This window comes from Cryptomeria japonica, chromosome 11 (assembly GCF_030272615.1).
Source record: "Cryptomeria japonica chromosome 11, Sugi_1.0, whole genome shotgun sequence".
NCBI lineage: Eukaryota > Viridiplantae > Streptophyta > Pinopsida > Cupressales > Cupressaceae > Cryptomeria > Cryptomeria japonica.
In genome coordinates this window covers 494,298,744-494,310,986 of record NC_081415.1, presented here as the reverse complement: position 1 = coordinate 494,310,986, position 12,243 = coordinate 494,298,744, and the positions used below count along the sequence as shown (strand labels likewise).

At 43.4% G+C, this 12,243-nt stretch overlaps 2 protein-coding genes across 5 annotated transcripts in view; both read left to right on the top strand.

The window, feature by feature from the left end:
* Positions 1 to 12,243, top strand: part of LOC131068309 (uncharacterized) — a 374,805-nt gene that overhangs the window by 304,792 nt on the left and 57,770 nt on the right. The gene's annotated exons all lie outside the window — the stretch shown is intronic.
* Positions 521 to 1,504, top strand: LOC131068310 (uncharacterized). The gene is made up of 2 exons (XM_058003479.2): positions 521 to 592; positions 738 to 1,504. Exons 1-2 carry the CDS (start codon positions 524 to 526, stop codon positions 1,452 to 1,454), a joined length of 786 nt encoding a protein of 261 aa, XP_057859462.1. The 5' UTR covers positions 521 to 523; the 3' UTR covers positions 1,455 to 1,504.

Genomic DNA, 12,243 nt, shown 5'->3' with positions numbered 1-12,243 from the left:
CTCCCCATATTGGAAGCAAATGATAAAAAGTGTTAATGAGGCACCAAGAGGGTATAAGGGCCCTAGTTATGAGAAGGTACGTGGAACATTATTGGAGAAAGAGGTGAAGAGGGTTGAAGATGCATTGAAACCTATAAGGGATTCATGGGTTGAGACAGGTGTAACAATTGTTTCAGATGGGTGGAAAGATGCTAAAAACCGTCCCTTGATCAATGTCATAGCGGTGTCTCCTAAAGGGGCAATGTTTTTGAGAGCTGTGGATTGTGAGGGCCAAATAAAAGATGGCCAATTTATTGCAAAAATTCTCATCTCTGCCATTGAGTCTATGGGACCTCGCAATGTTGTCCAAGTCATAACGGACAATGCAAAAAATTGTAGAGCTGCTGGTTTGTTGGTTGAGCAACACTATGATCACATCTTTTGGACACCTTGTGCGGTGCATTCACTGAATCTTATGCTACAAAGGATTGGGCAAAAAATAAAATGGATCAAAGATGTGTATGCAAAGGCTGAGGACATCCAGATGTTCATCACAAACCACCACATGTCTCAAGGGATTTTTAGAACCTATTCGAATTTGGAGCTATTGAAGGTAAGTGAAATAGTAATTTAATTTTACATTTTCTGATTTTTTTGAATTTTCAATGTTAATAATATCATTGTGTAAGCTATATTGTGTATTCTTCTTTAAAGTTTGGCTTTATTTTTTAATCATTTGGCATTAATTTGTGTTATAGGTTGCTGAGACCCGTTTTGCATCAAACACAATCGTCTTAAGACGACTTGTGAAAGTTAGAGTGGCACTATGCAATATGGTGATCAACACCAATTGGACTGTATGGAAGCAAAGTAGCACTGAGAGGGCAGAAAAAATTAGGGATAGAATATTGAATGAGAAATGGTGGGATCTTGTTACATATCTCCTAAGTATCACTGAGCCCATCATGAGCATGATTCGCTATACAGACATGGATAGGCCTTGCATAGGTGAGATTTATGATGGCATTGATTCAATGCTTGAAAAAATAAAGGTCACTATAAATGAAAAAGAGAATGATCCTCAGGAGAAATTCTTCAAAGAACTGGAAGTAATTATTGTAGAGAGGTGGAATAAGATGACCACTCCTTTGCACCTTCTTGCCTATGCCTTGACACCTAAGTACTATAGCAATCAGTTTCTTGATAAACCAGGAAGGATTCCACCATGGAGAGATCTAGAAGTATCTGATGGGTATAAGGCAGCATTTCTTAGACTATATCCCGATGATGATTTGCGAGATGTTGTTACAAATGAGTTCATAGAATTCGCAAATGGGAATGGTCTAAGTGTTGATGCACTTCGTCATAGATCCAAGAAAGATGCTCATAGCTGGTGGTACTTCCATGGCACATGCTTCCAACACCTACAACCCCTCGCTATAAAAGTTTTATCACAAGTAAGTTTAATTAATTAAAATTTTAAATTTACAAGTTTTAGTTTATTTATAGTTTACTTTGTCTTCATAGGTTGCTAGTAATTTTATTTTTATTAATGTATAACTTTAATTGTTTACTTTGTCTTCATAGGTTGCTAGTTCATCTGCTTCAAAAAGAAATTGGAGCACATACTCTTTCATCCACTCAGTAAAGCGCAATAGGCTGCTATCAAAAAGAGCGGAGAATTTAGTATATGTGCATTCCAACCTACGTTTTCTTTCACACAAACAACATGACTACACACAAGGGGAAACAAAGATGTGGGATATAGAGCCAGAGCATACTGATTTGGATGCTCCTGCTTCTCAGCTTCTTGCATTGACACTTGATGACTCGGAAATTGAGCCAACTTATAGTGCAAGTGCAAGTGGCATTGGCTCATGTAATGTCAATGTCAATGAGGAGGAGGAGGAGGAGGAGGAGGATGGAGAATTAGATGATCCATTTGATGATTAAACTTTAAGTTTCTATTGTTGAAAGTTGAAACAATGATACTTGAATATTTTGTCATTTTGATATTAAACTTGATGTATATGATGCTATTATCAATTATGGTATGATCATGATGCTATGATTACAAGTTTATGTTTGTTTTGTTGTTCATATGATGCTATGTGACATGCATATTTTAATTCATGCTTATAGGCTTCACAAATATCAATATATATATATATATATATATAAAATTTACATGTTTTTGTACTAACGAACCCACACGAACCCAAACCCCTTTTCAAATTTTTGTCATACCGGCGTACCAGGTTCTTCGATCCCGAACCAGAACCCGAACCCGGACCGGCAACTTAGATCTACAACAATATCCAATCAAGTAGATCATCTCCATAACGTGTCGTGCTGATCTGGAATAGATAATGCATACAATTCCATAACCTAGACCAATTTGCCGGTAACAGCAAATATGTCAACCCGATTAGACCATTAACCAAAATACCAAAACCAAGTATCCAAACCATGTCTTTGACATAACCAAGTGATCTCTAGATGATAACAAGTCATCCTCAGTGTCGGTGAACAACATAACGGTGACAATGCATAAGTCACTGATCTAATCGGTGAACACAATGTGTCGGTTCAACATAACCAAAGATATCCAGAAGGATAAGTGTTGACATGAATGACAAAACTATTGCAACACATCCATAATACCAACAATCTCCCCCTTTGGCATTGATGGCAACACAAGATGGAAAAACATCTAAGTACCAAAACAGAATGCCAAAAACCAACAATCTCCAGAATAGATCAATACCAGAAATCAAAATCAAAGTGCAGAGACTATATATCTCTCTCCCAATGAATAATCTCTCCCCCAAGGATAATGTTTCCTAAATACAAAAAATTTCCATAGATATCTCTCCCCCTTTGACATCAAATGCCAAAGCAATACAAATATCAGAATACATAACCAACTAATATGACCAATTAATATATCCAACTGCTTCCCCTGAGAAGTAGCTCTCCTCCATCAAAGCCGGAAAAAAGTTTCTCTGTTATTTTCTGTCGGTTTGATGCCAATCTTCAACTGTCTAAGTCTCTACCGGTGAGGGTATTACCCCAAGCTGCTCTCTGAGATATTCAAAAGTTTCATTGGGCAAAGGCTTAGTAAAGATATCTGCAATCTACTCTTTAGTATTCACATAAACCAATCTTACTTCTTTTGCTTCAACATTATCTTTTAGAAAATTATATTTGATAGAAACATGTTTAGTCTTAGAGTGGAATACTAGATTCTTTGATATATCAATTGTTGCTGAATTATCACAATAAATGATTATAGGTTCTTTGCATTTTATCTTGATGTCCTTCAACGTTTGCTTAATCCATAATACCTTAGTACAATTAGTTGATGTTGCAAAATATTTTGATTCTGTTGTTGATAATGATGTACAACTCTACTTCTTGCTCAACCATGAAATCAATCTGCTACCAAGAAAGAATGCTCCACCAGTGGTGCTTTTTCTGTCATTTACATCTCCTGCCCAATTTGCATCGGTGTATGCACATAAGTCAAAAAATTTATCTTTAGGATACCATAAACCAAGATTTGTTGTGCCTTGTAGATACCCGAAAATCCTTTTTACTGCTAATTCATGATTTTCTTTAGGATTACTCTGAAATCTTGAAACATTACATACTGCATTTATTATATTAGGTCTTGTTTGTGTTAAATACAGTAAACCTCCAATCATAGATTTGTATCTTGTCAGATTAACATGAGTTGAATCATCCTTCAATGTCAATTTGTCAGTTGTAGTCATAGGAGTACTTACCGGTTTGGAGTTTTCCATACCAAACTTCTTCAATAGTTCCTTCAAGTATTTTGTTTGACATATGAATATACCTTTATCAGTTTGTGAAATCTGCAATCCTAAAAAGAATTTTATCTCTCCAATCATAGACATTTCAAATTCTTCCTGCATTTTGTTAGCAATGTCTTTACACAATCCATCTTCTCCTCCAAAAGTGATATCATCAACAAAAACTTCAATAACCAAGATGTCATCATTAGTCACTTTGAAATATAAGTTGTTGTCAGCATTACCTTTAGTGTATCCAAGCTTCAAAAGATTTTTGTCTAATCTAGCCAGAGAAACGGACTCGCCCGGACTCACCCAGACTCGGCGAGTCCGAGTACGAGTCATGCTCAGTGAGTCCTAGGGACTCGGACTCGGACTCGGCCGAGTCTGGGGAGTAAACTCGCCAGACTCGCTGAGTTGGCGAGTTTGGCTCAAAATCGCCAGGCTCGCCGAGTTGGCGAGTTTGGCTCAAAATCGCCAGACTCGGCGAGTCTTGAGCCCCAGACTCGGCTATTGGCTGGGTTAATAAAATGACAAAAAAAAAACATTTTAAAAAGTAATAAGTTTTTTTGGAAGGGTCAGGAGCAAAATTTGACATTTTGGTCTCTCCGTCAGGATTATTTTATGGAATATAACATTTAAGTTATATTCCATATATACTGTCAGGATGTTTGAGAGTGGTTTCGGGCCTCCAGGAGTTATATTGCAAAATCTAGTTTTTGGAGGATTCTTCAGTTTTCCAGACTTAGTCAAATTTCAGGATCACGACATTCCAGACTTAGCCAAATTTCAGGGCATTTGAAGATCAGGATGACATTCCAGACTTTATCACTCACCAACTTGACCTAGCTCGGATTCCATATATATTGTCAGGATGTTTAAGAGTGGTTTCGGGCCTCCAGGAGTTATATTGCAAAATCTAGTTTTTGGAGGATTCTTCAGTTTTCCAGACTTAGTCAAATTTCAGGATCAAGACATTCCAGACTTAGCCAAATTTCAGGGCATTTGAAGATCAGGATGACATTCCAGACTTTATCACTCACCAACTTGACCTAGCTCAGACCTTCAAGAATGATACTCACTCACCAAGCAAGACCCAATTAGCAACAAGAGCAAAACCAGGCCCTAAGGAAGACTCTCAAAGAAACCCTAATTCAGACTTGTAATAAGTTTTTTTGGCCTCGCGGGGCGCTGCCCCTCGACCTCGCCCTGTATCGCGAGAGGGAGTGCGCAAGGGGCGCTGCCCCTTGACCCTACCTTGGGGGCGCTGCCCCCAAACCCCTGTCGAAAAATATGGGGGGAAACTGCGTCAATAGAAGTAGAGAAAATTTAACCTCCGAGTCTGACACTGATTGGATCGACCAGGTAGATATAGAGGTTGAGACTGTAGCCATGGCAGAGGAGGAGCGGAGAGCACGAGCACAGACAGGAGATTCAGAGGCAGATAGTGACACGGATGTTCCTAATGTTGGTGAGCATGGCATGGTGTCACGGGGAGCGGCTATGGCAATCGAATCATCCAGGACCTACCTTAGATGCCTTCGCACGGGGCCGGGGCCGGAGGGTGCAGGCTCCTCTGAGCCATAGACTTGTAGTTGTATTTACCTTTGGTATTTGTATGAAACATTTGATGATGATCATATGATGACATGGATTTTTTATTCCATGAGTTTTGTAATATTGTATACATTTGACAATATTTATATGTCTATGTTTGTTATTTTCTTCAGCTACAATTTGCGTTTATGCTTATGTGATTGATGTATACTTGTGTATGTAATCAAATGAGCCGAGTTTGACGATGTTATTGTGTCTTTAAGGTGTATTCAATAAAGGGTGTCTGAAACAAGTTTTAAATATTTAAAAATCTCTAAATTTCTTGAGTTTTTCACTATCCCGAGTCCAGCAGAGTCTGGAGCCGAGTCTGACGCCGAGTCCCGAGTCCAAGTCCGAGTCGGCCTTGCCGAGTCCAAGCCGAGTCCGAGTCCCGTTTCTTTGAATCTAGCATACCAAGCTCTAGGAGCTTGCTTCAATCCATACAAAGCTTTCCTTAATCTACAAACCATATCTTTATTATTTGTCAATGAAAATACATCAGATTGTTCAATGTAAACTTCCTTCCTCTTCAAGATCACCATTCTGAAATGCACATTTTACATCCATCTGATATACTTTATGTTCTTGTGAGCTGCAAATGCAAGAAATAATCTAACTGCCTCAATTCTAGTTACTGGTGCAAAGGTTTCATTATAATCAATTCCATCTTTCTGTGAATATCCCTTACACACTAATCTTGCTTTGTTTCTAATTACCTTACCATCTTCATTAAGTTTATTTCTAAATACCTATTTAGTTCCAATAACATTTTTGTCTTTAGGCCGGGAAACTAATGTCCATGTATTGTTCTTTTCAATTTGTTCTAGTTCATCTTCCATTGCTTTAATCCAATGTTCATGTTGACAAGCTTCAATAACAGATACCGATTCAATTTGACAAATTAAACATACCTCTTCATTTGTCAATCTTCCTCTTGTCATAACACCTTGATACTTATTCCCAATTATCTAACTTCCTGAGTGATTTAGTCTTACATACCTAGGTTTATTCACATGATGTTGTTCTCCAGTCACTGTGGAATTCTCTGATGTTGCGGTGTGACTCGATACACACTCTATACCGGTGCACTCTATATAGGTTCATTTATGATCATCTCAACTGCCGGTTTAGAATCTATAGACCTTGAATTTCCTCTAAATTGTCCATTTATCTTCACATTAGCACTCTCAATGATTTTCTACAATATTTTATTAAAACATCTATATGCCTTGCTCTTAGATGAATAACTAAGAAATATTCCTTCATCACTTCTAGGATCAAATTTACCAATATACTCATCTCTCCTAATATAACATTTGTTTGCCCTCTCGGGTGAATAACTTAAGGCATAAAGAACATAATGCAGAATAATGCCGTAAATATCAGACAAAGTATATCAGATGTTCTATTCATAATCAGTCTCTATATTAATTCCACAATCCATGTACAATAAGTGCTTATAACATTACATCTGACACGACTAACATGATAATACTTCAAAGAAAAGGTACACAATATATAATACCCGAAGGGGTACAACACAACCGTCGCGACTCCAACTACCTACCCGTCGGCTAACTAACTGACCGCCGTAACTCATTATTACCAACGACAACATAAACATAATATGACAACATAACATAATGATTATTCCTGGCAACATCATCCCCCCCAAGAAAAGAAGTCGACATCGACAACTTAATACAAAATAGGGATGAACGGCAGAAACTACTGATGCCAGTCGGGCCTGGATCTTATACACTTCCTGCGTCCTCGCCTGAAAACCCTTTTCTGCTACCATCCGATGCTCAAGTGCGGATTTCACCAATATTGCTTCCTTTGCCATCACAGTCCTCCTGTGCCTAACCCAAACTTGTCTGCAAAAAATGTTTTTCAGTCTTAGCTTCCACCAACTGCTACTCAAATGATACTGTCTCCCTAGCCAATTTGTCCTCGATAGCCACCCGTGCTACTCTCCTGGCATCCAACTCCTGGGTACGCTAAACTAAGTCTCACGTGACTATTGCCTCCAACCTGGTGGTTAGCTCCTCTCGAGCCCTCTGTGCATCCACCAAGGCAACCTCACATCCGGCTGAGACATACTCCGAGTTCCTCAAAGCGTACCTATCCTGCCTGGAGATGGCCACAATCCGTTGGCTCAAATGCTAGGAGACACCTCAAATCCTCCATCACACTCCCCAAAGGCTAAAAACTGAACTGAATAACTCCCCGGTGTCATACAACTGCGTGGACTTGCAATGCCTTCCCTCAAACTCTGTTTGTTCCCAACCTCCAAATCCGTCTCCCTCTACGGCTTATGGCTTCCCCGCCAATGCTTAGCTGCAGGCTTCTTTCTCACAGTATAGACAACCACAACACTTCTCGTGGTATTCTGTAGCTCAAAAATAAACTCTGGGTCTGGGGGCAACGCCCCCAGCGGGGTCGAGGGGCAGCGCCCCTCGTGGGGTCTGGGGCAACGCCCCAGCGGGGTTGAGGGGCAGCGCCAATTTACAACCCTCAGAACCATACGAAAGTCCATGGCGCACAGCATTTTTGTGATATTTTAAGATGCCAAAAACCCTTCTTTTCCACTTTGAATTTCCAGTGTCCTGGCTTCAAACTCCAACGAATCATTTTAAATCTGGTCATCGTCATTTTTTTTTTTTTATTGGCACTGTAATGTCCCCGATGGCACCCCGGCCATACAACCTCCCTGCACGGTCAACAACAGCATTGGCACCTCCGATCGTGCGGCCACCTTCCTGTGCGGCCTACACCCCTCCACCGTACGGCGGACCATGACGACGGAGCGGCTGTGCGGCTTTGTGTGTGGCTGTGCGGTTGACCACCGCACGATGGCATCCACCTTCGGTGGCATCCACCGTCGGTGTCCACCGTACGGTGTTATCACCACCGGTGTTATCACCGCCGGTGGTCACCGTCAGTGTTACCACCGCCAGTGGCCCATCGCACGGTGGTCGACGTCGGTGTTGCCACCGCTGGGGTGGCCCACCGCACGGTGGTCACCGCCGTACGGTGGTCCGTTCCGTTTTTATAATTTTATTTTTTAAAATTTTTTTATATATATATAATTTTTGCTCGTACGGTCGCTGTCGTACGACCGTACGGTTTTTTCATTTTTTAAAATAAAATTTTGACCGTACGGTCGCCTGTCATGCGATCGTATGTTTTTCTTTTTCTCATCTCCTTATTTAGTTGTCTTAGAGAGTCGTCTGCTCGAGTCCCGTCTCTGGGATTGCCCTTCATCCTTCTCGGTTTTCCTCGCCCGAGAGTCACCTGCTGTGGTCCTGTGCCTCTTGAGTCGCCTGCCTGGCCTCTCAAGTCCCCTTCCATCCTCTCGGGTGTCTGTCCGGGCTCTCGGGTGTCCGTTCGGTCTCTCAGGTTCCCTGCACGCTTCGCGTGGTAGGGTTTCAATTTGGGCCCGTTGGTGGCCAATCTATTTTCAATAGCCATCCAAAGACCTGGAACCACAATTTCTACAGGGACCACGGTCTCCTTCCCGTACATAAGAAGAAGAAGGATAATAATGATTTTGAAGGCTGCGGCCTTCCACACAGGGTTCCAATCGTTGCCGACACTCTTCGGATTATTTACGTCGCCAGGGTTTGGGGCATCTCCCTTCCAATATTCTCTGTATTCCCACAGGTACACCTCTGTTGGTTGCTCTAGTTCCTCTACTTCGAGCCTGTAGCTTTGGAACATTTCGTAATCCTCCATTTGCCAGTGGAAGAGCCCATTAAGTGAGCATACCTCATCTTCAGAACATCCCTCCAATTCGAGCACCCCTTCATTGTTCGGCTCCATCGCGTTCTTGCCCTTGCTTTCATCGGGACCCCCTTCCCCTTTATTAGAGTCCTCTGAGTCCGAGTCGGAAGAGGCGAGCTCTTCGCCAACATCTTGGGTGTGTAGGTCAATGGTATATTTTCGCCCTCCCTTCTCCATGGAAAGTGTATTTTTCTTCCAGTCGTGGTTTACCCTCGCGTTGATCAACCACACTCTCCCCAGGATGGCGTCATAGCCTTTCTTCTTCGAGGGAATAACCACGAAATCTAACAAGAATGGTTGCGTACCAATCGTCACTTGCTGGGCCATCAACAGGCCAAGTGGCTTAATGTCATGTTGGTCCGCTCCCACCAGGTTGAATGTGGGTGGCCACAGGGTGGGCTTCCCCAGCCGCTTCCATGTTTCTTCTCGTAGTACATTCACCCCAGATCCCCCGTCCACAATGGTGTCCTTCAGAATGGTCCCACAGATACCCATTTCTACCACAGCTGGGTGTCTACCACTGCTCACGGCTAGTAACATCGGGTCAGTCGAAGGGCTGACAAAAACCTCCACCTGTGGTGTACTCTTCGAAGCAGTGGCGGGAACCCCTACCTGTGGTGCACTCGATGATGTGGTGGCGGGAACCCCTACCTGTGGTGCACTCGACGATGCGGTGGCGGGAACCCCTACCTGTGGTGTACTCGATAATGCGGTGCTTTGCACATTGGTGAGGATGGCAGTCCTTAATTGTGGCATAGAGTCTAGAAGGTCTTTTACCTTTATCAGCACCTCTATCTGCAAGATTTGCCCAATGATGTTATTTTCCGCTTCCGTACGGAATGATGTACTCGCCACCTCGTTGTCCCGTCGTTCGGTCGTCATCTCACGTTCAATATTGGCCTTTGCCTCCCGTAATCTTTCCTTCTCCGTACGGGGGTCGAGATAAGTGGTTTTTTTCGTCTGGGCGCGAGTGATCGCCAGTACTTCTTTCTCACCAGTCTTCTTAGCCTTCTCAATGTTGAGGAGATTAACCCTTGCCTGCAGGCAATTTGCGTCCTCATGGTCGCCTGGCCCACATTAACGGCAGAGGTGCTGAGGGGTGGCTTCCTTCGTGCAATCATGGGCGAAGTGCCCCCACTGATTACAGGCCCTACATTGGATAATTGGCCGGCCCTTGGCGTCATACTGGATATGGCTTCCGTTATTGTTATTGTTGCTATTCCTTCCGCCGCCGCGTCTGTTGTCCCGGTATCCTCCAGATGATGCTGTTGTGTTAGTATGTTGGCCGGTACCCGCTGGTGCGGATGTTGTGGCCTGCTCCGTGAACAACACCTGGTTCATTTGCGTACTTCGGGTTTTCATGTTGTATGGGCACTCCTTGGTGGAGTGTCCCATCACTTGGCAAATCTCGCAGAATGCCTTCTTTTGGCAAGTACCCTTTGTGTGCCCTTCCTCTTTGCACTCAGTGCACCATATGTCCCCTTCGTTCCGACCAGTGCTTCTCATTATTTTGAATTCCTTTCTCATTCGCTCCATGTCTTTCTGGAGCGCTTGCACCCGTTTGCCAGCCTCGTCGTCGCTGCTGCTTTCCTGTGAAGAGTCATCGTCCTCGGATGAGGATTTATTACTTTTCTTCTTCTTTGATGTTTTGTGTTCGCTCTCCAGGTCCATCGCCCTATTATAAGTGTCGTCATATGACATCGGGGGTACAATTTTCATCTTCCTCCGTAGGGAGGATTTCAACCCTTCAATGAACCATCGTTTCTTCAATCCATCTGCGGGTTGGCTTTCCATTTTACCCAAGAGTTCTTTCAGCCTCCAACTGTATGCCCGTACTGTCTCCCTGGTACCTTGTTTGGTATTGTATATCTCCGTTACAATTTCATTGTCATCACGGAGCAACCGAAACTCCCCCGTGAATTCCTTTTGTAGATTGGCCCACGTGGCCACTTTTTGCTTGTCCACATCGGAGTACCATTCTATGGTAACTCCTCATAACGTGGCTGGGAACTGCTGTACCCAGTCATCCTGGTCTGTTACTCCGTTGGTGGACCAAATGGTTTCACATGTACGACAGTGCCGTAAGGGGTCTTCCTTGCCCTCCCGTGTGAACTTTGGCAATTTTTGTTTACTCGCCATCCCTCCGCTGGGTCTCGCTCCTCTAATTCCTTGTGTGCTTGTACCTGGCGATCCTCCGCCTCCTGCAACTGAACCTCCACTCGTGGGTCCTCCGGAAAAAGTTGCTGACACCGAACCAAACAAATTGCCTCCCGTACGGTACCCTTGTGCTCCCTCCGCACCTTCGGTCGTACCGTCACCTTCCGGTGTCTCCCTCCGGGTGGTTGTCTCCCTCCGGTTGTCCTCTGAAATAGACAAATTCTTTAGCAAGTCTCTGGTAGCGTCGATTAGATTTAGACTTCGCCTTGTTTGTTCCACCAACTCTTCGCGGCTTCTTACCCTACGGTGGTATTCTGGCGAACTGTAGAGTTCTCCTTCGACACCCTCTGTGACTCCTTCTGGCAGCCCTACAACAGTGTAGACAGTGTAGTTCTCTCCGTCTATCTCTGCCTCCGCAACCTCCGTGACACCTCCTGGGTTCCCTTTGGGCAACCCCTCGGCCGGTCGTCCCTTGGCAAGCTACCTTAGCCTACGCCTTCGTTCTATCTACTGTCTGAGATTCAACGCGGTTTGTGCCACTTCCCATTCGTCACTCTGTATCTTTTTATTTTTGTCCTTATTTAGTCTATTGGGCATAAGTCACTTCCATACACAGCAAACACACGCCATGTACAAAAAAAAACTTTTATTATTTTTATTTTTTATTTTGCCTTTCGGCCACAATTTATATTAGCAGTGTGTCGGGATTATTACAAGGTTCAATTTCCCCTTCGCCTCTTGCCATCACGCTCTGCGTCCGACGACAATTGTTCCCTTTGCGCGTCGTCGGCCTCTGGGTCAATCTCATCGACGGGTAGGCCCGTTGTGCCCGTGCGCCATCCGTGTCTTCCGTTCCCAAGTTCGTCTAGGCAACGACACCAAATGTTTGCCCTCTTGGGTAAATAACTTA

Coding starts and splice junctions, on each gene's coding strand:
- LOC131068310 (XM_058003479.2), top strand. CDS start 524: ATGTTCATCACAAACCACCACATGTCTCAAGGGATTTTTAGAACCTAT. Junction 593..737: donor CGAATTTGGAGCTATTGAAG/GTAAGTGAAATA, acceptor TTTGTGTTATAG/GTTGCTGAGACCCGTTTTGC.